Raw genomic sequence first — 26787 nt, 5'->3', positions numbered from 1 at the left:
GTTTGCATCGACCAGCAGTCAAAATGTTAATTTTCATGTAATTTATAAATTAAACACTATTTAAGGATATATTCATGTAACAATTGACAAAAATTAAACTATTTGTAAAATAAGGCTAACAGTTTCATCAACAATCTTGTAAAGTGATTAATAATTTAAAAAAATCACTCTTTCTCCTGACAGTAGCAATGTCAAAACTCGTGAGCTAGTGATTGTTTTGGTTGGTGTAGCTTACGGAGGCAATTGTCCTTATTTTCAATTAAAAGTTTTATAAGGTCACTTCTCTACTTGTATACTTACGAGGAAAACCCATAGAATTGGTATGCTCCTAAAATACCTTATCGTAAATGCTTTATTTTGCCCAAACATTTCGACTTTTCTGAGCCATGCAGAACAACAACAACAAATGTACCAACAACTAAAAACATGTTCTATTTTTCTTCCACGATTTTAGGATTAAAAAGCCCTTGTAAAATTTGTTCCATTTATCATGGACTCAGAAGAAAGGCCACGCAATTTATCGCAGTACAAGCGATTTCAAATCAACGACGAGAATCGGAAAACTTTCTCGTCAATAGATCAGGTACCGGAAGGCGGTAAAGCATGTTCGCACAACCGCATTTATCATCGTTTCGTGATTATAAATAGACCCATCACTTTGTTCGCAGGCAAAAACCGAGGCATCCGTCGAACGCATTTTCGACCGATACGAACAGTTATCAGCGCTAGATTCTACTTTACCAAAGCTGCTCCGTGCGGACCATGCGCGTTACCTTCAACGGTCACTTGAGAATTTGTCTAGCTCTTACGAATGTCTCGATAGCAGCCGCCCGTGGATGGTGTACTGGATTTTGAACGCCGCCAGTGTATTAAATCTTCGTTTCCCGGATGACCTGTTAGATCGTGTGGTAGACTTTCTAGTTAAATGTCGCAACAAAGACGGTGGCTTTGGAGGAGGACCCGGTCAAGATGCACACCTGGCAACTACGTATGCAGGCGTCAATGCTCTTTGCATTATTGGTACAGAGAAAGCACTAACCGCAATTGATCGACAATCTTTGAAAAAGTTTTTGTGGGCGGTACGCGAAGAGAACGGAGCCTTTAGGATGCATATTGGCGGTGAACTCGACGTCCGTGGTGCGTATTGTGCAATTTCTTCAGCAAAACTTTCCTGCTTTGCTCCCGAGGACGAGATGAAGTTGTTCGAAGGAACATCGAACTGGATAGCGGAATGCCAAACGTACGAAGGTGGATTCGGAGGAGCTCCGGATCTGGAGGCGCACGGTGGATATTCGTTTTGTGCCGCTGCGGCACTTATGCTGCTAGGTGGGGAAAACAAATGTGACCTGAATGCATTACTGCGGTGGACTGTAAATCGTCAAATGGCCTATGAAGGAGGTTTTCAAGGGCGTACCAATAAGCTAGTCGATGGCTGCTATTCCTTCTGGCAAGGAGCTTTAGTGCCGATCGTGCAAGGTCTCATCGCTAGAGATGAGAAGAATCAAAACATTATGAACGTGAGCCTGTTCAACCGATATGCGCTACAGGAGTATGTGCTTATCTGTTGCCAAAAGCCTAGTGGAGGTCTTATCGATAAACCGGGAAAGTAAGTACAATTGTCGCATCTAAACAGCGGTTGTTAGAAGGCAGAGAATCACTGCTTCTGATCTCCATTGTGTTGTAGGCCTGCAGATTTATACCACACCTGTTACACGCTTAGCGGTCTAGCCGTGGCACAGCACTGTGAAACCCACAGTTTACCGTTGGTACTAGGAGACGAGCGAAACGAGGTTCTACCGACCCATCCAGTGCACAATATTCCGCCCAAAGCCGCGCTGGATACTTATCGGTACTTTACCGAGTTAGATCAGCCAGATTCGGCGGCCGACCAATGTAATGGAAAAACTGACGACACACCAATGGAGGGCTGTTCGGAAAATGGTTCAGAGCGTGAATCATCGTCGCAAATGTCGGAGGACGGTAGCAGTAACTACACCAGTAGCAGAACCTCAGAATACTGAACGGAGACGATACGCTTGGTCGTTGCTCTTCGCCAAAAAACGCTGATGCTGATGTTTAAACTTACCAGTTTGTTCGATTTTGTGATTGCTCTATTTGTATAATACATTTTGAAAATACTAGCTTTATTGAAATGCCTTTTTTCTGTGAATATTATACATTTATATTTATCAGCAAAATGCTAAAATATTCAGGTTTTGCATTAGGCATTATATTATTCTATTCAAAGCTTAGTTATTTATGTAGTAAGACTGCTAAACGAATCTTTTTCGTTTAAAAATCAACGGTTTCAATAAGCATGCGTTTGAAATTAAAAATCAATATGCTTGACACTTCAAACGCACACAGGCTCAGAAGTATATTTTTAAAGCTAGCTTCATTCATACGAAACATAGCTTCAACTCGGTTTCTTCACACGCATCGTACGTCATTCGAGCTCACTTGAATCCCCGAGCCTTCTGGTATGACGCATGTACACACTACTATACCAATCCCTGGGTATATGTTTACCGAGCGTCTGATTTTGCATCATTCTTTCTTTGTTTGAGGATCGCTTCATCTGAGAATCGTTGGCTTAGGGGAAGGAACATAAACTTTGTACCTTTAAAAAAACGACACCATTTTAAGTAAAAAAGCTATATTTGTAGAAAAAAGACGCAAACAGTAATCATGCAATAAGTAAAGTGAAGTGAACGCGGCCTGAACGCGCGTTCCATAACGAATTTTCGTTCTGTGGAGTACTTTCAAGAACAGACCCAAGCATCGTCCATTGGTAAATCGCAGGAAAACGGTACAAACCTTCATGACATAGGGTGAATTTGCTCGTGCAATCGAAATCTCTCAGTAACCTTGCTAGTTCAGTGCTGTGTTGGTTGCAAGCGTACCACAAAAAAAAACAACACATTAGCCTAACACCACGTCTTTCCTTCAGCTAAGCTGTGATAGAATTAGAAAATAGAAAGCAAGCTAGGAGCGTTCTATAGACGCACCCCCAATCTTGAAAGTATTGAATGGCTGCCGTCCTAATACCGTTAACGTACCGTCTCGGACTAGGCTCACGGAGACCATTTTAAAGGCACGCCAAATTGGGCTTGCACAGGCTGATGAAATAGTAGAAGCGTCTTGTTTATCGTCTATAAAAAAATCTCCGCCGTCGATTTGTGTCGCAGTATGCTGTGAAAAGGAAAAACAACCCTCACGAACGGTTGTGTGTGTACTAGGCCCATCGCGAGAGAGGCATAAACGGTGGGATGACGATTTTCTAAACAAATCCGCGCGTGAGCAACAGCCAAGCAAACGGGGCTCCTGCAAGCCGTTATGCATAATCCATCGAGTGCATCCTAAAGCCTAACATCCTTCGAACGCCAAGGACCCATCGTCATAGCGCGTCTCGCACACAACGCCCAGCTGGTACGGCCTGACGCAAGAGCAAGCGCGCAGCACAACGCCAAACAAACGTAAACCCCTAGCTAGTCTTGCATGCGAGTGAGCGAACACGCACGATCCATCGCAACGCAAGGGCAACGTTGTGTGTAAGCGCGAACGGGAACGCAACAGAGCGTCGGACCGTAAAGTAAACAGCACAGCCAGGCAGGCCGCGACGCGTTCGCAGTTCGAACAGGCAAACAAAAGGCACGATCGCGCACGAAGCGAACGGACGCACCACAGAGCAACGGCAGCCCGCTTTGAGGCTCAAACAACGGACAACAGCAAGCAACAGCATCTCTACCATCGGGGGCACTGCCGAAGATGGTCCGCGTAGGTGAAAGCTGATGATAATAAGCCGCCCAAGCAACACAACAAACATCATCTGTGATATATGCGCGCGCGCTCGCCCGTTTAGTGCATTCCCGTGGCTCGGACGAGGGAAAAGTGGCGACAAACCAATAGCAACGGAATAGGAAAAGTCCCAACGGAAACAACAACACCAGCCACTCTGCGGCAGCGATGCGATAGGAGATAGTGTAACTTATTTGCCAGTTTAGTGTAGTCGAGGTTTATGTTTTTTTTGTAAATTATTTTACCGTGTCGTGTGTACGTGCATGTAAATTAGCTAAGTAGCGTCTTAAGTCAAAGTCAAACGGGCGTAACGTTGGTACGAGCTGAAGAGTTTGGTTCCTTGTGGCTGCTGGAATTGTTTTCCATTTTAAGTAACGGCGCCATCGACGTTAATACTCATCAGTACCGAATCCAAAGGTAAGTGGTATGAGGGACAGGGGACGGGAGCGACGCAGTGAAGGAAGGACCTCGTAACGGGGTGAAGGTTGTGTTTATCGTAGCAGTGGGTAGCAGGGCAATGAACGGTACGTGCGTGTGCGTAGGGTAGAAGGGTAAATCTTAATAGGCAACATCCATCGGGGGCCCTATCAAGAAGAGAAGGTAGTACTGTTGCGAAGGAGAATGCATGTGCGAAATGAGCAATTGAGGAATGATGCAATGGAAAGGAAGCGGAGGTCACCCGTGCGAGGCAACCAGCTGACATTGAACACCGTCGAGAAGAGGCGGACGCAGCGTCGTCGCCTTCCTAGTCGAAGGTGTTGCTGTGCTCCTTGGACGCGCTCGGGGACGCACGGGTCGCGATAAACACCGTCCGAATATCAATGTGTTTTTTTTTTCTGGTTTGTTTTCGTTCGCCCAAAATGACTAATTAAACTCTCATTCTTTTGCTTTGTTTGCTTAGATAATTAGACGCGTTAGTGGGTGCATTTTCACCCCTCCCCAGGGCCCCACATCTACCCTGGCAACCGGACGAACGCAAGGGTCGTGCGGGCAAATTTTCATCCTCCGTAACTGACGCAACATTTTCAACGACAATTTCTAAATACGAAAATTGAAACGACGAGGAAGAAGGAAAAAAAAACAGCACCACAGCACGTCCGATGGTCGCCTTTGTATGCGTGTGAAGAGGCATCATCTCACCAACACCACCGTGTGCAGCACGGGCAGCCCGAGCTGCGTGACGCGCGACCACTGCTACGGAGCGAGCTCATTGTAGAATTTAATACCGAATTGAATAGTTCTGTATTGCTGGACACTGGGGTGACGCAAAAGTGAGAGCCACAATCACGGAAGCATCCGGGTAAGTATCCAATTTTCCAAACCCCACAACTTGTGCGAAGACAAAGCTTGCTCTCGTAAGTGCGAAAACGTAAAAGGAACCCGTGAAAGTGACATGTTCCGCGGTGAAAACGATACGGCCAGGGTGCTGCTGTTCACAGCATGGTCGTTCAGGTCACGCGGCAGCCATCTTGAATTTTTGTGCTAGTGAAGTAAGTCAGCCAGTAGGGTGTAAGGGTTGGTGGTGCGTTTTGTGGTGAGAATCTATACCGTTCGTGGGGGTGGTGCTGGATGTAGGGAAGAGGGTATGCTGAGAAGGGTTGATATTTACCCCTACCCCGTGGGGCAGTGTTGAAACTGTTAACAAAGTGAATAACAAAATAAGCACAATTAGGTAGGATCGATATGTACGTTAAAAGTTGGGAAATATCATATTTTACAGCTTTTGCATGATTATGCAAACGAAATCAACACACGTTTTCAAGGGTTTTTTTTTCTCGGTGGTGCGTTCAGGACGTCATTGTTACGAGATGGTGTGAGAAGCTTCGCGATCTCATCGCACGACTGACGCGATGTTCACCACCGCACGGTTGGTGAATATAGCCTAGGCCTGCGATTACCCACCTCGCCCGTGGTGTCATCATCGTTTCAACACGAAACGACAGGATTGAACTCGAAATTTCGTCCGCCAAATTCGATGGATGATTTCATGTTTGTGCAGGTCCGCGGTAGCATCATCAATTTGGCTATCGGGTGTGTATTTTAATAGACGAGCAGCCGTAGCAAAGGGCATGCTGACTTTTGGTGGGTCTGTTGCTATGTATACACGGGAAAAGACAAAAAAATGGACCAATGACAAAGAGCGCGCACATCATCATCATCGTCGAAGGAAAAAAATTAGCTCACGAGCGCAATCGCTGAACCAAGCATATACATTTTTCGCTGCCAGGCCAGCTGGTTTGGTTCCCCGTCGTAAGTGGAGCTTTCGCTGTGTGCGTAGATATCCACGAGCTGGGGGTGTAGATTGGGGCGATTGCGTTGGAAAGGCACGAAGCGAAATCATCTGTTCCAGTGCGCGAAGCATCGTCAGAGAGGCCCCCATGTCCGAGGGAAAACAGCGTTGATTGAAGCTACTCCGCACACTATAAGAGAGTTTCATGAGATACAAATACGCTCAAAGGTTTTGCACCGTAACGTGCCAAAGGAATGAAAATACCACCCCCCATCAAGGGTCGTTTATGTTGTAAAAGAAGAAAACAAATTGCATCCCTTGGAGCAGAAAGACTTGGGTACATAACTAAGGTTGCTGATTTCAATCTAGGACGCAAACGACATTAGTCATGTTTTTAACGTTGAACTGTGACTCAGTGCTAGGCAGACGATCCGTTTTTATGTGCGTTTCTTTTAATTCATTATTTGTTATACATTTTTAAATGTATTTATACTGTTTATTGTGGCACTCAAAACCCCCAGGAAAACAGGCCACGAAAAACGGGAAATATATATGCACATAATTCCTTCTTTTCCTTATTGAAGTCGCCACCCCGTATATACCCGAGGTAGTATCGTTCGGTACAACTAACACCGTCAGCAGATAGCATGATCTAACGGCAGAATAGAAGAGAGCCATGGTTAGAGAGAGGATTGCATTAATATATGTTGAACGCCGTTGATTTGGGTGAGAAAATTGTTTCTCGACTGATGCTGCGCGCTTTGGCTGCTTATGTTTTCTACTATCCAATGCAGCGGACAGTGGAAGGTAAGGCGTAAAGCAAAGATCGAATCTGTTGATTCATTTCAGTGCCTTCGAACCGAGCATGCAAACACCAATGTAGTACGACACATAGGACGACGACGACGAAAAGCTTCGCTCCAAAATGTACGCTTTTCCGAGAGAAGGCTTTCTTTCGCTTCGACGAAGCCCACTTGACGAAAATAACAAACAAAGCTCACGTAGGTCATTGCGAGAGGGTGGCTACTGGCGGTGTGTGAGTTTTAGCTCGTCTTATTTGTTTCCCCCTTTGCTCGGTGACCGATTTTGTGCCACGAACGTGTCGTCACATGCGCATATGCATATGCGTGCCTGTAATGCTTGGGAGATTGTTTTATTTTTTGTAGTAAAACCTAGCCACCGTTTCGGTATCCATGGAGACGACTGTGACGGTCGTCGTTGTCGGAAAATGGATCGATTGTAGAAATGCAGCTTGTAAGAGCAGCGTTTTACATTATTTTTACATTAATATCCACACCGAATTGTAACACGACCCACTTTTATTTCTCCCAAGGCAGTGTGAGAGTGCCTCTGTGTTTCCTCCACATGACCTTGTTTTGGGTTGTGTAAATTTGACACTTTTCATGACTAATTAGCTCATTGTCGTTCATTCGAATGCTAGAGGTGATGGTAACAGACGATTTGTCGTCACTTTATTCGCTTGCGCTATGTATGACGGAATATGTACACACACCTTCCAACCACACACAATGTGTAACCCCTTTTCGGGAAGGGTGATGGTAGTTGGTGTTACTTTTCACCCCCAATGGCACGCGCTCAACGACTGCCCTTTCAGCCTGAAGTTGATACCACCGAACCGTTAGTTGATAAAAGCAAATGCATTCGAGAGTGGTTGGTTCATTGTGTCGTGTGCGGCGCGTGATACGCACCGACCCTAAAACGACCAGTCAAGCTTGTCTATGCTTACTTTATCACCAGCATGACACCAACACTAACTGCTCCTTCATCCATGCATGGCCCAGTGGGAGCTCGTGGGGATGGCACAATGCAACTCCCCATTCGGGTGTGGGACCTAAGCTCTAAAATTTTCCTTCCATGCCATGCCCTGTTTCGAGGGTGCACAGGCACATGTACAACGCGTTTGTCCCTCGTGCCCACTTCAGCCACCGGAATATGCTGTTATTACAATAGTGTTTAGCAACGAGACCTGGCTCTGGGGGCAGTATTGTGTTTTGTGTTCACCGTGGCATAAACGTGATCCCGTTGAAAGTGGCTTGGAATATTCGTATTTGAATTGTCGCTTCAAACAGAGATGGTGCGGCTTCGTTTACCCCCACCTGCACCGTACTGCGTTGTTTGTAATTGTAAATGCATGTTCACAACGTACTTTTGGACCGGTCGTTGGAATCACCCTGAATCTCTACGGTAAGGGTGAAAAAATCCTATCGCAGCTAATAGCACAAAAGCAGTTTAAAATGTATAAACATAAGCATAACACGCCACTGACGCACACTTCTAAGGTCGCTGCTGATAAAGCTTAGCACGCGACAGAACAGTGAGGCCTGGCCTATTTGTGTGCCGTTCAAATCGTGAAGGAACGTCCACCCGGAGATAATTCAGCAGATGATAAGAATTGTAACGGATTTTTAGAATTTGGTACCGTATGATTAGGTCAATTTCTTTGCTAGGCTGCAAATGCCGGAATGATTATCTGGAGTTTGCAAACGTCAGCTTCAAAAGATGGGTGATTCTATTTCATTGGGTATTTTTCCCGGAATAATGATATTGTAAATCATAGAATACAAGCACGATAAGCAGTGGGTATACATAATGCTTTAGAACGTAACATGATAACAAATATTAAGATAACGAGATACCACCTCCAAATAGATTCTCATCCGAGTACGTGACTCATTCAAGCAGAAGGAATTTTTAAAAATTAAAGGGAACATTAGGGTTCCCTTTTATTGTATGGGATGATGTCTAGGAATGTGCTCTAATGACTGTCTGGTGTGTGGTGTGTACGTGACGAAAAGCGACTCCTCATTATCGAGCCATTAGAGAAGTTGATTTTCTTAAGGTAGAATAGCTTTCGGATTTTGAGTCGCTTTCGTTACGTTTAGGGCACGATAAAGAAAAAAAGTGCACCCCTGCTAGGGGTTGCCTTAAACTGACCACATTCTCTACGCCCACGTTCGTGTTAGCGTTCCTATACCTTCCTACCTTTTTCTCCTATCCATTACCTACAACCCCTCCGTAAAGTGTATTTCCAGCTACACCCACATCACGGATTCTGGAACCGGTTTTGTGTTGCTTTTATCACATCCCCAATTTTTCTTAACGAGATGTATTCATTTTCCAGCAGCGAGACACACGGTTAACCTTTTGCATCGAAATTTTCCAGATTTTGAAGTAAGTGACGGACGGAAGCGAAAAGGAAGACAGCAAGAGAGATTGCTAATTGCTCGAAGAAGCAAAGCGAGACACAAAACCTGTGCAGGTTTAACAACCTTCACACACAGGGCATACACAGACAGACACTAGTTCTAGCCTCGTATTCTGGTTCAGCATCTGGAGCGTGTGCATGCTCTTGCCATTGAGGCGCTTGGTCCTGTCGTATCTTTACTCTTCCTGGCTTACTCGTGTGCGGGGTAGGTTGGAATTTCCACTCCTATTTTCTTGTGCATCGTTCTGCTGATCACCCGCGCGCGCGCGATCGCACCCTACTGGTTCAAGGATACGCAGAGAATCCTGCCTGCCCGTCTACGGAAGCAGTAGTGTGTGTGTTGCTAATTCTCGTTTCACTCAACTCGTTCGATTGTGATCTTCACCCTTGGGAACAAGCAAAAGACAAAAAGAGAAAAGATCGACAACTTCTGGCACAACGCCCTTCTGGTATAAAAAAGCCCTTCTCAGAGGGGTGGAAACGCACGCGTGTCTAGTGAACCGAAGAAGTAAACCGAAGGCTAACCATAAAAATCGTACGAAGGTCTTTTGAATCGATTACGTTCCTTCTCCTCGCGGTTGTGGTGTTGCGTCCCGTTTGTCGCGTTAAAGATCGCTGCGGACACAAAAAAAAAGAACACCAACCCACCCCCCGTGTGTGTTACCTGAGAAAGAGAGAAACAAGTGAACGAGATTTAATTGACCGTTGTGTACGAAGGCAAAGTAAAGCATCGTTTCAAAAGCGATCGCGATCAACTTGAGAACTTTGTTCCTGCGAGGAAAAAAGCGAGTTGATCGAGTCCACCACACAAAACAAGGAAGAGAAAACGCGGGGTCCTTGTGTGTGGTCAGTGTCCTCCTCCTGTAACAGCTTGAGTCGCTTTCTGTTCCACGTGAGATTCTGGCCCGGTGTAAGACGGTGCGCTGTTGCTGTGTACTCTCCATCAAGACAAGCCAAAAGGAGTATTAAAGTCGGGTCCAAAAGGACTCCAGACTGGTGTATACTCGCGAGAACATCCAGCGCACGTGCCTCTGTCTAAGTACCTAGCATTGCCACCGTATCTGCACCCTCTTGCAGGCTCTCTGAAGGATCTCTAGACCCGCCTGGACGGGAAAAACGTTAGCTAGCACCAAGCGAAGAGAGGAGTAAAAACCGAGGGGTGGAGGGATTTCTGAGTGTCACATTTCAGAAAGTAACGCACGGGGGTTGAACAAACAGAGCAGAAATCAGTAGTCACCGGTGTGTGAATCGCTGTGGGCGCTGTTTTCGAAACCACGCGTGTTGCCGCCTAAAAAAAGTACCTATCGTTTTGCAATTCCGCTGCCGATCGAATAACGCATCCCCCTGCAACCGAGACACGCGGTCACGATCGTGTCCTTTTTTCTCATATCCGGGAAAAAAAGCACGAGCACGTGGGTGGTGGCTTTTGTGCTGCATTAGGGAGGAGTGCTGTGTTGGATTGGCCAGCGTGCAGCACTGTTTACAAGAGCAAGAAAGGATAATTTAAATTACAAATTTACGTTCATTTGACAAACCAAAAAGAAACATCCAAAAATCGAATCTCCTTGTTCTTGTTTTCTTTCTCAAAACAAAACCCGTTCACCTTGCGCGGGGCGTCGCTGGTACGAACACAATTGCGGATCCTTTTGCTCCCGGTTCTGTTCGGACGCGCTGTTTTTGCAAACGGTACGCGAATAAAAAACCTACAAACCAAAAAAATTCCTCTCGCTCGCTACCGGCAAAAAAAAAAACGTAGGTACTAGGCCAGCCCTCAGTATGTCTGTCCCTGTGAGCTGCTACTCTGTCGATAGCATGAACACCATCGACCAGCAGCCCATCGGAATCGGCGGCCATGGTCTACCGGCGTCCTCTTCCGCCTCCATCGTGATGATGATGGAGGAAGACGACGACGACCACCGGCCACTGATGAGGATGAGCCCACCGACGACCGTTCATGCGCACGATCAGACGATGCATCACGATCAGCGGATGTCGGCAGAGGAGGGCCGGCTTGGGACACCGGATGCTGCTGATGGAGTTCTGTTGGCGTCGCACGACTGTCGCCGCGGTGGCAACAACGCCACCAGCAGCGGTACCATGCAATCATCGGGCCTGGGCGGCCAGGGCAGCAGCAGCAGCTACTACCACCCGCATCACCACCACCACCACCATCACCAACAACAACACCACCGCCTGATGATGATGGATACCGCCGCGGCCGGCACGGCTCGCGCCAATCATGACGATGGCCAGGACTTAGCCAACGCTGCCGGGGCAGCGGCAGCGGCTAAGTGCCCCTCACCGCATAAGCACACCACCAATGCATCATCTACATCATCATCATCACTATCACCACCACCACCATCCCCACCTGCTTCGTCGCCGGCAACTGGCAACACTGGTGCAGCACCTCCACCGGGGCTGACATTCGAACAGATGACGGCCAAGCTGAGCGAGCTGCTAGCGCTGGAACCGAAGTACCAACCGAACCTCTACCTGCCGCAACAATCAATGGTAAGTAGTCAACTAGACACACACACACGTGCCTCTAACCTACGTATAATCGCAGCGAATCTCACGTGCAAGACACGACGAATGGGGGTGGTGATACACGTATCCTGGATCGCGCCACACCAGCATTGAGTAGCTTTCGTTTTCGCAGCCATCGCTGCTCCGAAAGTGGCGCTTTTCTTCTCGAGCATACCACAAAAACCCCCCAACGATGCAATGTGGCCACCCGAAAAAATGATCCTCCCTCCACACTGTGTGTGTGTGTGTGTAGAGCGCGAGCAAGGGCGCGGAAAAGAGTGGGCAGTCAAACAAAAAGGAAAGTTTTTTTTTGTCAGTGATCGACGGACACGGATCACAGGAGCTGTGGCAGGTGGAACACGCTAGGGGGGGAAAGCATATTTTCACACTCTCTCGAGCAGAGCGCACACGTGCATTTTGCGATGATGGTTTGGTGAGCTGCGCAGCACACGTGAAGGTGTTTTCTTTTTGAGGTTTTTTTTATTTATTTTGCAACTTTGGAGTGTTGCCACATGGCGTGTCTTGCGGCCAATGCTGCCGATGTCTGGCGCCCCGTGACAAAACGGACGCCAGACTTAAATAAGCGCATGAAAGCTGCACGTGATTGGGTATAAATGGTTTGAATTATTTGTTGGTTGCTAGAAAAAGGAACTGCAACCGAAGCGTAATCATCAGCTTGCTTTTGTTAGGTGTCAGTTGTGTGAAACTATTTTACCAATTGACTAAAAGAGATGAATATGGCTTACATCGTTAGTGCGTTTTTAACCAGGATATGGATATCAACAGACACTCTGCCGAAACGTGAAACAATGCAGCCGAGTTGTGAAGAGGATGTGTTTAGTCGCTTGTTGATTCAACTGACGGAAGCGCACGCCATTTTCGTCTGTGTCTGCTTTGGTGGAATAGCTGTCAAGTCGTTTATCTCCTTCCAGTAATGTAAACAGACAGAGATATGGTCGCTGGTTGAGGGTTTTTATCATCCGCTTCGAGGTGTTTACATTAGACTGTGTGTCCCCTCGATCGGGTTGTTTCTAATTATCCATCATCGTGTTTTATTGAACCAGGGTTTGGCTGTACTAGTGCTGACTGTCGCGCAGTATCTGGACAGCGTTCATTTGCAATAAGACCGATTTGTGGAGGTGCATTTCATCGATCACCGGACAGGTCCCATCCGCAATCGAAGCAATTAAGACATGGCTTTTCTAGGGCTTCTCGACTGCGAAGCAGCTGTCTCGAACGGCTGATATATAAAACCCTCGTAGGATTTCACCCGCATATATCCGTTTTGGGGTAACTTGACTCATCTTTTGTGCCCAAAACCCGAACACAGCGGTTACGGCTCGTTCCCAAAACCTGTTTTGCTGCAGTCGTTCAACTGGCCTTCTGTGCCTCTTCCTTGGAGCCAGACAATAAAAACACATACACAGCCACGCTCAGGCGGAAGAAAAAAACTATGCTGGCTTTGCAAGCGCTTGAACACCAACGAGGGTGCGTTCTCTGCTTCAACATATTTTTTTTGCTAGGGATCCTGCTCCCGCATATGCGCGTATTTGTGTGATCACGTAGTCACTTATTTTTAGAGCGAATGGCTAATGGGGGAATCGTTTGATTCTTCTGCTTTTTCTCCTAAATCCGTTTCACATCTCATCAACATGTCGGATTTTGGTTGTGGGAGAGAGGATGTTGATATCAGCCGCAGCCAAAACGGTCGTGTGGAAGTGATGAGAATTAACCTGAACATCGATCGAGAAATAGGAGCTCTTTTGTGGGTTTGATACCTCAGCGGATGTATAACGTTAGGAGCGGAAATTTGTCATCGTTTTTTTTTTGAATCGCTTGATCAAATCTCGCTGCCCAAATTGTGCCTCGATGGATGGGTATCACAAAATGCGAGACTCTGAGTCATGTATTTGTGTTACCGATGGGTTGAAATGTTGCTCTGTATTTTCGAGACTACAGAGAGGGACATTTCCAATGCCCCACGTCCCTGTTGACCGTGCGATACCCGTACCCACACTGTAAATGGTTGAATTTGTTCAATATCTTATCAGTGTCCGGTCCCGCCTGTGACAGCCTGCCTGTCTGATGGCACGACCTACTGATAGCGGTCGCAGACAGCTAGCCTACGTCCAAAGGCTAAAGACGATTAAAATTTGCTCTGTAGAGCTTACGGAATGCTTCGACAACAATTTTCTAAGTACATACTAAGCCATTAGAAAAAAGAGAGAGAGAGAGCGAAAGGGGGGTGATCTTTTGACGGAACCATTGGCTCATTCCAACGCTCGTCCCCATGATCACTTGACACAAACAACCGCGACCATATCATCTGTGGCGAAACGTCATCGTCCACAACTCGAGGTCGAGCGTGTTGTTTACGCCAACATGGCTTGCAAAACTTAAGACGAAGTCACGCTATTCCGTGTCCATCAATATGGCTAGATGATAATGAATAGGTGCACACAAAATCATGCAGGAGTGTGATGTAGTGAGGCTTTGGGTGTGTATCTCATGACACTGACGTTGTGGCTTTCAAGGGGCTGGCTCGCATGGCTTATCTCGAGCGCAGTTGTGTCGAATATCGCTCCAGCCAACCCTCAAAACACGGATGAAGCTTGCGAATCGTCATATCCCCCCACTGCAAAATGGCAACTCATCGCGAGTTGTATTGCTGTGCACCACACCTCTTGATTTTGTTTTTTTTTTTCTCTTCCTCTCTCTCTCTCTTTGCTTGATTGCGCGCTGCTAAAAACAAAGAACGGAGGTGTTTCCGTATTTTGCGCCCCCCCCAAGTACGGAATTGGGTGAAGGCGATGGAGCAAATGTGTTCGAAAAAAAAGCAGACAAACAACAACAAAAAAACACTTCAATTATAATCATAACAACACGTTTGCAGTATGATTTTACCGTTTTTGTCGAAAATGTTATCAGCTTTTAAGCGGCCACGGATGGTTGTGGGGCAGAAACACACATCACCTAAGGGTGAACGACCGTCGAAGGCAATAGGCCTAGAGGCTCTAGAGAGCAGTGGGATTTTATGATACTGATAGACTGGTGTGCAGAGAACACCAAAGGAGGGGTGTCCCTATCAAGTTCGATCGATTGGACGTTGATATCACGATGAAGGCGTAGCAAACCGAAACGATGTAGAGCAACCCTCTCCATTTCGTTTACGTCAGCCAGCAAAACGAAGGAGAGGGTCATCTCGTCGGTATCGTAAAGTGTGCATTTGGCCGATAGTAGGGGGGGATGTTACTGATGAGATAATTTATTCTTCTCGAACGAAACTGACCCTTGGGGGCTGGATTTTGTCATGCAAAATGGCAAAACTCTTGTACATTTTGCTTTGCTATTATGTAGCAAAGCAAGTGATTTATAATCTCTTCAGAGGATCATGCATGGGTCATGGCATGCGCGTGATGAATTTCTAGAAACTAGCAGCTGCTTTCGCTTGTTTAGGCAAGCGCGGGCAATCAGTTGACGAACGTTTAATTCGAGCGCCCGAAATTTGCTATCATAAGTTCCGTTGTTAACTGTGTGATTAATATGAACTTGTTGATGTTTCTTTTCAAGAGAAGTTTCGCTTCGAATGAATTCTCTTCTTTGCATTGCATGTTGTTGTTCTTGCAATGGATCCAAAACCATGGATAGAACCCAACGTTGTGCTGTGCTTTTGTATTATTTTTATTAGTTCGCATTCTGCCTTTGTCACATCCCCGGCCTTTTTCTAGTCACAAATGACGATAAGCAAGCGTGGAGTGGAAATATCCTACCCTTTTTTCGCCGTTTGGCATTGCGTGCACTTGCCTGAAGACTGGTTTGTTGTACACACCCGTTTGGGACGATGTCGAGCCAAGTAGAACGTGTTCTTCCGTACGATGGCGCTGTAATCGCGGGGCACAGGAACATGCGCTATTACAATCGTAATTATGGTAGCTAGTGCCGCAACGCGATGTAAATCCTACTGTTTTTTTTGGTTTGTTGTTGTGTTCATCTTCCTTTGGACACATTCTCGCGACAGAACCGCGTAGCTTAAAGCGACTTTGGGCGTTCGCTGGTGCGGAAATAAAGAATGGGTTGTTCAGCGGAGTTTTTCCTATTGTTTCGGGGCTTTCTTTTCCTTCAGCGATCTCAGCAGTAACGGGAGGAGCTTTTGATACACTCACTCGAACCAGCTAGACGATTCCTAAACGGAGGGAGGGTAAATTCTTCCAAGAAGAAAAAATAAAAGCGGTTCACAAACGTGTGTTCAACCGGGATTGCAATCCACTCGGTTGTTAGTAGTGTGTAATGTGATGATAATTTCTCCTCACATGTTGTGTCTACTTTTCCCTACGATGTGGGAGAGCGATTCTTTCCGTTAGTTTTTCTTCTATTCCCGTGTGTTCGATGGTGTACCGTTCGTTTCCAAGCCGAGTGAATCGGATCGTATTGAATGAGCTATAGAAAAAGAGGGTGGTGGAGTAGAAGATTGCGCTAGGAAGAGCGCGAAAACACGATTGTGTAGGCAGCAGTAGCATGTTATAAATGATAAATTTGCATATGAATGGAACAAACAGCAAAATGAGTTTATATTTATACATGCACGAAGAGGAAACAACGCGTAGACCAGTTATATGTTAGTTCCGTTCCACGCCAAAAGCTCCGGCCGCCCATGTTGCCAGATTTTTGGTGCCGGTCTGTGTTAGATGTCGGGAAGCGCTTATACTCGTCGTATAATGCGTCGTTTATTTATTTACTTTTTTTTCGAGCAAATCTTCACGCTTCGACGCGCCTTTAGGAAGTTGAAATGGGGCGTTCCGTCAAACTATCCACCACCACTACTACTCCCCACGCATAGAATGGCTCTGAGGGGTGACGTCGGTAAAAGGACGGCACTAGAGTCGATTGTTTCAGCTTTCCCTCCTCGGCCCATGTGCGGAACCGTCACGCACGAATTGATCGTGCTCCAGGATTGACATTCATGTACAAATTCCCTGGTACAATTGTTATGGATACGATCACATGATCACATGGAAAATAAAAAAAAACAAGCTTGCTTATCACGCCATTTAGCACACTCTGGTGTCGATGAGTGACGATGTGTGTGTGTGTGTGTGTGTGTGTGTGTGTGTGTGTGCATTAGAGTGCATTTTGTGCAAAATGCAACCCAAACCAGCCAACTGAATATATTGATGGTCGATCCGGCTGTTCGAGACAGCGGGGGCTGGATGAAAAATTTCGGAACTGGAAGAACCAGTTTTTGTCCCTTGGTCCCCTCGGCTGATGGAGGAAAACGTGTGTATGTGTTTAGCAACACACCCAGGCTACGGCTGTGGCGAAGCAACAACACATGACGCCATTTAATGGTACATGATCAAGACGCCAACCAGCAGCGCGACGTACGAGCGTTGTCTGGAAGGGTAGTAGGGGGAAAGTTATGGGGGGAGGAGGAGTGCAGAAAAACAGATGGCGAGGAACAAGCGGTAATAGTCGAAGGGTGGTGAAGTAATTGCGTGCGAGAACGTGCACACACCAGCTTTGCTATATTCCTTGGTTGGATATTCAGAAGCTGGTTTCTTAAGGAAGGTTGTGCATGGTAGTAAGCGTGAGCAGGACAGTTGGAAGCGAGGAGAAAGAGAAGTAAATTGTAGCAAAACTGGCGATCGAAGTCTCACGAATAAGGTTTATTTTCGGTTTCAATGTCAACAGCTCGATTCCTCCAACCTACGTCTGTCTTATCCATATTCTGCAATCTTTTTTGTCGCTGTTTTTTTCGTGGCTTGCAGTTTGTTCCTGTTTCTTTTTGTACGGTGACATAAATCAGCATCAAAAATAGATAACCAAGCAAGCAAGGAGACACACATACAATTATCAGTATTTTAAGTTTCTCTCCCCATTGTTGATGCATTTTGCGCCGATATGCAATCTTGATGCGTTTTTGTGCAAGTTTATCTATTTGTTTTATCACGCTTTTCTAGCGTGAACGAGTTGCGACAAAGTATACACTTTTTCATGCGTGCAGCTCGGAAAGCTAGGAAGAGAGTGAAACGCGTTTTAAACGCTGTTTGTCTCCTCGTGTTTCGGGTTGATTATTCAAGCGTGTATGACTTTCAAATTCACAGTCCACTGGGCAATTGACACTTGCGTGCTCGAACGTGCCCTGGGCTTCGTGGATACAAGGATTTTCTAAAGGTGTCGTTCAATGGCGTATTTTGAAGTTTATGAACCACACCTGCTCATGTCGTTCCTGTGGCTAGTTTCCATTATGCTGTATATATTTTTTTTCGCCATCGAAGGACTTGTCTGTCGTTCCCTAGGATTCACCTTCACTCATATGTCTATTTTTAAAAACCAGCTGACCGCATTTTGTAATACGAAAATAAGAACACGATCTTAGTTTTTGATTCGATCCATCCTTGAAAATGCTGAATTTCGTTTGTCACCTTCGTGGTTGGTTATATGATTTTGTAATACACATTTATTTGTATATCCTGTTTACAAGGTTTTCGACCCCAGCAGCATACTTTAGTAAATCGTAGAGAAATTTAATATAATATGAAAAGTGTGTCGTTGACGTCGCATTTCCCGTGAGCCGCGGGTCGCAGGGAAATCGACCTTCTCTCCGTCGTTGTGCCGTCCGTTGTGTTGACGCACGCTCTCTCTATCTCTCGATGAAATTCCTCAAAAGTTAAGTGTAATGGTTCGTCGAAACCTCACGCGAAGAAGCATCACCCGTAGGTTGACCAATCGGAATCGCTAGTGGTGCGAAATGTTCCTGTTGTGTGCGTATCGCATCGGTGCAATAAGCATAAGCTGCTGCATACCAATGGTGGGAGATGGTTTGACTCTGCTTGTTGTTGTTGACAATCTTCCATGGGATTCGCTTTCGATTCAGGTTTCAGGTTATTTCTGACCCCGTTTTTATATAACCATTGGGTTTGTGTGTTCGTAGCGATATGCTGGTGTTCGGCTCCTTCCTGTTCTCCATTCTACTTTCGAGGCCAAAAGATTGTTTTTGTTTATGTTTATATAAGCGCAACATTTCCCCGCAGAAGAATGCTTCTTAATCTCCTCGAAGTGCAGATTGTCCTCGGTTTGATTGATGTTTTCGTTGTTTCTTTTTATTTAGCATTGATTTGATTGGTTGCATTTTGCCACAATCGCCTTTTTCGACTCTTTTGCTGTTACTTCCACCTATCGTATGCTTAACTCCAAACCGTCCAGTGATTTTTTGTTTCGATGTTTGGGGGCCTTACGCTTCCTTCGTTCATCCTTGATGAGGTCACTCGCGCTTCGTCTCTTAAGCATATTATTAACACCACTCTATCCGGTTTGTATTTGCAGAATGGCGAAATCACGATCGGCACCCGCGATGGAGCCGCCCATGTGCTGCGCTGCCTGAAGGTTTGGTACGAGCTGCCGAACGATGTCCTGTTTGCTGCCATTAATTTGGTCGACCGCTTCCTGACCAAGATGAAGGTTCGTCCAAAGCACATGGCGTGCATTTCGGTCAGCTCCTTCCATCTAGCGGTACAACAGCTCAGCATGCCAGTCATCGACACGGAGGATCTGATCGCTATCTCGCAGGTAATTTTAAATTCAACTACGACTGTGCATGCGCACTCGGTTTAGATGGCGTAAACATAGGGGTTTAGGTATTGTAACGATGTTCTCTGTTAAATGCCTACTCCCTTGCATGCATTTGAATATCAAACATTCTACATACCCGAGTAGAAAAGGCGGTAAACAAACAATCAATGGTTTTTGTATATGTGTTGAGTTAAACCGACTTAATGCAACGACTCGGACCAAAATTTCCAGGGAACGAAATGTTCATCGATAGCATTGAATATGTACACGATACAAGCCACCGAGCTACCATCGTTCAATCACTTAGCACTTGCCTCAACCCTTACCAAAGGGTTTGCTCAACTGAAGCACGGTGTACCGATTGTGGCGTGTCTGTTTATGTGGTGCCTTCTCCCGGCCCTTCGCTTCATTCTCTGTGTTATCGAACGATACGTATGTAAAGTAACGAGACCGCAGCATGCGTCTTGTTGGTGAACTGACGAAAGTAAACCATCGATGAAATATCCAGCCGCAACAGCTTGTCGAATGATTTCTTCGACATATGCGCACATTGTTTGCTTGTTGAGATGTGCAACAGAAACGAACGACGATGCACATGAGCGAGGAAGACTGTAAGAGCACAGACAGTCCTTACAAAATTATGACCATATGCTAAACTAATAGCCGCAGGATTACTGCGCTCGTATATATTACGCTTTCATATTGGATCTACTCTCCAGCTTTATGTTAAGCACATGTTTTATATGGGCATATGGTACATATGGTTGAAATCTTTATTAACTTTGCATGATGGGAGAAATTTTTTTTGCATATTTTCCTCTGAGTTTTTCCAAAACGTCTAACATATGTTATCCTATTTTTGTCCACAGTGTCGTTGCACTTCTCGCGACCTTGTCCGGATGGCCGATATCGTCGCCAATAAGCTTGGCGTTCAAATGAACCTGGCCCCGGTTACAGCTTTGTCGTTCATCCGGCTGTTCTACTACATCTTCGAGAACGCCGCGAACGCTCTCGGGCTGTCGGAGATTTTCAAATCCGCCATCTCGTTGGCAGATCTCGAGATGCGCCTTGAGATTCTGGCATGTGACGCCAGCTGCGCCAGCATTCGTCCGTCCGAGCTCGCGCTCGTGATGATCTTCACTCAGATGGATGTGTACGTCAGCGCGAACAAGGACAATGGTCTGGTACATCAACAGATCCATGATCTTGTTGATTACGCCATCCAGCTGCAGAAATTCTGTCGGGTAAGTACTGCTGTAAATCATTCGTCTTGAGTTGCAAGTTATGCTCACCTTTCAATATCTCCTTTCCCATCATAGATCCCGGATAGCAGCTTCCTTTACAGTCACAGCATTGTGGCGAAGATTCTTTCCCTGTATAATGGGCAGCATAAGATCCCGTACAAGCAGCGGCTGGTATGGAAGCTTTCATCGCGTACTATGCGTGTTCTGCGCCCTACTGACAAGTTGACTTCCTATCTGCCCACGATTGCCGAACACCATCATGCCCACGGACACATGAGTAACAGCAACCTTAGATTCAGGTACGATAGTTGGGAAACGTTGCATGCATTCAACGTTGTGCATGCTACGACTTGTTCAAACTCGTTCCCTATCGCTCTCTAACGCCTGTCTTTGATTTATTTCTTTTCACGATATTCTTTCTTATGTGCAGAACCGGCAGTGTAAGCTCCGAAGATGACGGAGAAGATTGGCCAACATCGCCGATCGTAGCAGTATGCGAACAGTTTGTTGACGAGTAAAATCGATCGACAGGTCGATGGCGTGATCAAGCGCTCTCTTTTCTCTTTGGTTCTTTGAAACTTTGAACCGACGATAAGAATAGACGGGATACTATGTGAAATGATGTCCATCAGAACACACAATCGATGTCTACACATCCAGAGCCCCATTGTGTAAAGAAGTGGGGCACTTAAATGCTGCTTCAAATCGAATAATGGTAAAAGAGAAAATGAAAAAGTGCACTCAAATGAAATGCACGTTAGCAACAATCTGCACCCTACTGTTACTACGGAACACATCAATATTTGACCAATGCTGTCTAATATGATTCAAATTCGTTTTAATCGCGCTTTGTTGAAACCCTCGGAATCATGCCTGTCTTTTCTAATTAACCGTGGCCGGCCACCAGCCTTACATTCAGATCAAGACAACCTGGGTAGATGAATGAGACGCGCCAATGCACTAATTCATAACATTGCGAGACAAATCGAAAGCATACAATCTTGTTTTGTCCTGATCCGGTGTTAATGGACAACAACGCGAAGCAATGTAAGGGAAACGTGTACATTTCCCAATCTGATGACGACGTACAGGCTACGCTAAGATGGTATCCTACCATCCATATGTGATAACACCAACAGCAGCAGCAAAAAAGTGATAATTTGTGCGTTATGAATGTTGACCAAGGCATTGTGGCAATACACATATGAACACTACCCAAAGAAGCTGATTGCAACAGTAATCAGCGCACAAGAAAGAGATGTGGTTCTGGTGAGATCAGCCGGCGAATTGTGGTTAACAGGAAGGAGAATCCAAATAATCAAGCATGGAAGTGCAAAAAGGCAGCGAATCGACGAATTGACATCGACGAGGGAACGAGCTAACGATGAACGAGAATCATTTCGGTTGGTAAAGTTTATTTTATATTGTTTTCCTCCCTTTTCGTTGTAAGCAGAAGCATTATTCTTTAACACTTATTTCATAACGGTGTAGACAAAAATCAGTCAGCAAAAAAAAGCATCTAAGAAATACTAACTATAATGCGCTGGATAAGAAACCAATCGAGGGAATCGTGTCAAGTTGCGTGAAGAATGTTTACGATAGAGACAGAGCGTGGAAAGAGAACGCGATAGAATTCTGTGGCGTGGAAATTTTGTGGCATTGACATAACGCCAGTTTGGAGGCGGTTCCAGTGTGGGAAGCATAAGGATCATCTTTATTTGAAATGAAACAAAAAAGTCAAAAAATTAAACACAACAAAAAAATCAATAAAATCTCTTAAAAGTCACGCTGAAAGTATATGCAAGTATAAAAAGAAACATAAAAGGAAAATCAAAAAAAGTACAAAATATACAAAACGGTTTAAAAAAAACCTAGCGAATAAGTTGTGTAGGGTTTAAAATGGTAAACACAAGCACGTGACATTTAACAGCCAACAAGCAACTATATTGAAGGTCAAACTTTTTCCAACAATCTAGTTTAATCGTCAGATTGCATTATTTAGTTGGAAAATGTATTTCTACCGTAAGGATACATGCGTACGTTTATTAAGGAATTATGGGAAACACGGAACGACGAGAATTACGTGACGCGCGCATTGAAACAAATGGTCAACATTGAATCGTGTGAGAATCCGCTTTGGGATTGCAAAAGATCGCGATTAATGTGAACAGAAAAAGAATGTGCTTGCCAGCAAATGGATGAATCAATTATGTAGAGAGATACATTTTTGTTTATGTTTGGATTTTTTGTGTTGTACGGAGTTGTTTGGAATAACATTGATTTTCTGGTTACTTTTTTTATTAACTGAATTTCAATTCAAGGATTGCATATTTTCATTGAAGCAACCGAAAGAAACATGAATGGAACATAAACAAATCAGAAGGAATGCTTTGAATTCAAAACAAATCAACCAGAAGTGTAACGAGTACTGCAGAACTCGTATTAACGTAAAGCCAGTACTGAATGTGTTATTAGCGTGTAGGATAAAGCACGAAGAAATTTAATGAGCGAAAATAGCAATAGCGCATATGTCTGGCATAGTGCGACAGAGGGCAAGATTGAGAGATAACAAATCATCCCTACTAATGTGTCTCCTTTTTAGAAGGACAAAGCTCAATCAAGCACAAAGCTATGGCGTGTTTGCTTATGGTTGTCTTTCTCTAAATATTTCTCTGCCAAGAACTAAACATTTGTTCGTTATGATTGCAGTAAGAAATGAAAATCTTTTCCCTATGAATTAATAGCAACGCAACTTGCAAAGCCTCCACGGTTACAGATGAGCAAAACTGCTGCAAACAACATAACTACGACTTATCAAACCTTAGCAAATTGCCAAGTAACCTTATATAAATATCGAGATAGACAATTAATTCATTTCCAATACGCGTGGAAACTGAATTCAATCGGAAACCTAAACCATACGAAACCAATAGGCGGCCACATTCGTTCACTATTCTATTTGCTATTGTATGCTTGTAGTGAGAATAAGGACGAGAAATTTAAACGAAAAAAATCTTACTCCAATCTTGGAGAGCAACGCCAAACTTTCCAAAAAAAAACCTAAATCATGAAACAGTAAGGATTGTGTAGAATTAAGCTGAGCTTTTCCTGTGTTTTGGTCTGATAATGCGTCCCCGTGTCGTAGTAGACGTGTTGTTTGTAGAATTGTATGTGTTTCTCTTAATGTGAAATTACAAGCATAGATGAGCGTTTTTAGAGAAAAAAAAGATACAAAGAGGAAAAGAATTAATCATTTGCTTTCAAACAAAACTGTACAAGTTGAGCGAGGTTTCTCAGAAGATGCTAGTATGATGCAAAACGAGTTTAGAAAGGGATTCTTTCTATTTCCAGCCCTTCTGCAAACAATGTGCAGCAGTGGGGAATACTTGGCACACAGTACACAATGTGCGTTGCTTTTACATTTGAAAATTTTCTTAATTTAGCAAATGATGCATTTTTGCTTGCCCATTCCATTGGCAACAAAGGCAAATGAAAACTGTACATGTGTGTTTTCAGCGGATGAGGATGGCAAATAACAGCAATTTATTTCCTTGCCACTTTGCCGCTCATTTTCGTCCATAACGATGACGAAAGCCGACTTCGTACATATGTGTCAGATTTAAAGTCGGCCCAAAAAAATTGTTTCATCCCAAAGTTCGGTGCAGCGCGCCGAACGCTTTATAAACAAATTAAAATGCGATTGATCTCGAATATATTGTACCACGTTCGCTTAGGATTGTATAGCAAGCTTTCGTTATGAATTCCTGGGATATATTTGTTTCCTTTGTCTTATTGAAACACCTGTACCCACGACATCAAAGGCGACTTGGATAATACAAGAATGCAGATACGAGCCCACCCACTGGTAAAAAGCGTCTGATATGCCTCAGTGGGTATCAGTATGGATACAAGAAAAAACACTAGAAGTGTACGATGGTGTCTTCTGGAGCTAAACAAATGGAAAACAGGGACTCATTCGCTCGTAAACAGAAGGCACATCTTGGTGACGGTGTGGTAGAGAATAAAAATCGACATCACGTAGATCGTACGCAGTAAGGAGGGTGCCACTTAGAACAAACGGCACCGAATCGGAAAAAAGAAGAAATTTAACTTACTGAGTGAGGTGGTGATAAATGCATACAAAACAAAAACGAACGTGTTAGGAAAAGAGTATTTTTATCTGATAAATATTATTAATTTATGAGAAACAAACAAACAAAAACGAACGAAACCGGCGTACGGCAGAGGAAAAGAAAGAGAGAGAGAGAAACGAGGAGCAAAATGTGATTAAATTTATTTAAAGCGAGATAGAGAGCAGAAAATCGAAACAAATGAAGCAAAAAAGAGAAACAGTAGAGAAAAGCTGAGTCCCCCATAATGTAAACGCTGGCAGACGATTGGAAATGTGGAGAAAGGTTAAAGAAAAGCTGCGACTGGCTGAAAGTGACCGTCGCTTTCGCAAAGAAAGCTATAAGCTGCAACGGAGTCCCCAACATGTGCAACTGTAGTAGAACCACCCACCATCGTGAGTCACGGTTGCAACGAAGTGTTGGATGCTTTGCTTTTATGTGACTATGGTAAAACTTTTTTAAACCAAACCTTTATCATAGCTGTCACGTGCATTTTCCATCTCCGTTGGAAAAACTTATTTTTTTAAATATCTCCAGATTCGTTTGGATTTTTTGTCTATAATGGAACCCCTCCTCCAGTCGTCTTGCAGGCGTTAGGAAAGTAAACCGCAAGTTAGAAGGACTTTAATGCGGCACCGAAGGTGGGGCTTTTCCCGCCGTGGAGAGATGAAACGTATGATACATGCATGCGAGGCACAAACGAATTCCAAATGAAACATGCTCCTCTCACGTTTTACGCGCACACTCATTGATCATCGTCCTGAACGGGAAGCGGGACAGAGGCGGGGAGGAGGTGTGGTCGCAAGCTACACCCGCGCACCGTCAGCCCGTGCTCATCCTTGCCAGATGTCTACAGATTTTTTGCTTCATTTTGTTTGGTATTGTTAAAATGATGCACATTTATTATGTTGAGTAATTTTATAAATCCCACCTTTTTGAATGGTAATACGGCACGTAATACTATACTACCTTTTTGTAAATTATGTTTCTACATGTCTCTCGCCCCTCATCTTCGTCGCGGTAATGTTTTTCCCCACATCATCGCGGCGTAGCCGATTTTAAACGAATTAAATTATTTATTACAAATCCGCCTTACCACCTCGTCCCATGCTCCCTTGAAGATCCCGAGTCCTTTAAGCAATGTCCCTTAAACTCCTTCTCCTCCTCCATTTTACTGGGGTGATGCACTCGCAGTAAAACCACATTGCATAGTGATCAAATCGATTTGATGTGTGTGCGCGCGCCGAAACGTGCTGCATGTGTGTGCATGAATCGTGTAAAACATACAAAATGATCATAAGAAGTAGTGGCAAAGAGCAAAGCCTTACCAGACAAATGCAATGTAAAACGCGTGTATAAAACGGTTGAACGTTGAACGGTGATAGTCAGCTCCAGGCGTGCAATGATAGAAACGTGTAGGATGATGAAACAGATCCTAAAGGAAGTCACGCGATAGATGAGAGTTTGCAAAAGAGGAGTTGGTAAGCAGCTAGAGAAACATGAAGCGTACAACAACACACACGACCACACGTGTACTCTCTGTCGTAATTCTCGTTCGTTTCATCGATAAACTAATTTTTGTATATTTTTTATCTCTATTCTTGAGTAGTGTACTATTAAGTTTTTCTGGAGACTCACGCATAAATACACACACGCATCTCTAAGGCAAAATCTCCCCCGGCAAGAGATGCAATTAACACCTTTGTGCAATCGTTTCCATTTGATCTTGTATAGTCTTTTTATGTGGTTAGCTAACTGAGTTCATAGAACCGTGACGACGACCCCCCCAAGCACGAGATGATCAAAATTCCTCTCTATCCTCCCTTTCCTCTTCCTGTTTTAGTTATTAAGGGAAAAAAAGTAAAGTAATGTAATGATACGAATATAGATATGGCTTCACTGGTGGAAGCGCATTGAATAATCGTAGAAGGTAAAGAAAGGAACACTAGAACCTACAACACACTCCCCTTCAACAACAGCAACCCCTCCTCGCTGCAGCACTTCTTAAGCGCTCCAGTGTATTCAAAAACTCTTCTCTAAACAAACAATCAAATCGGACTA

General features: G+C 44.7%; 2 protein-coding genes across 2 annotated transcripts; both read left to right on the top strand.

Annotated features, from left to right (window-relative positions):
* The first annotated feature begins 490 nt into the window (after positions 1–490).
* On the top strand, positions 491–2051 carry LOC128731948 (protein farnesyltransferase subunit beta). The gene is made up of 3 exons (XM_053825107.1): positions 491–583; positions 669–1606; positions 1685–2051. The coding sequence occupies exons 1-3, from the start codon at positions 491–493 to the stop codon at positions 2019–2021; spliced, it is 1368 nt and encodes a 455-aa protein (XP_053681082.1). The 3' UTR covers positions 2022–2051.
* A 2798-nt stretch (positions 2052–4849) lies between these two features.
* On the top strand, positions 4850–23729 carry LOC128720678 (cyclin G). The gene is made up of 6 exons (XM_053814362.1): positions 4850–5098; positions 11011–11768; positions 19107–19349; positions 20222–20596; positions 20672–20895; positions 21027–23729. Exons 2-6 carry the CDS (start codon positions 11031–11033, stop codon positions 21112–21114), a joined length of 1668 nt encoding a protein of 555 aa, XP_053670337.1. The 5' UTR covers positions 4850–5098; positions 11011–11030; the 3' UTR covers positions 21115–23729.
* Positions 23730–26787: the final 3058 nt, after the last annotated feature.

The sequence above is a fragment of the Anopheles nili genome, chromosome 2 (assembly GCF_943737925.1).
Source record: "Anopheles nili chromosome 2, idAnoNiliSN_F5_01, whole genome shotgun sequence".
NCBI lineage: Eukaryota > Metazoa > Arthropoda > Insecta > Diptera > Culicidae > Anopheles > Anopheles nili.
Note: the sequence above shows the minus strand (reverse complement) of the source record. Positions and strands in the feature narration are given on the sequence as shown.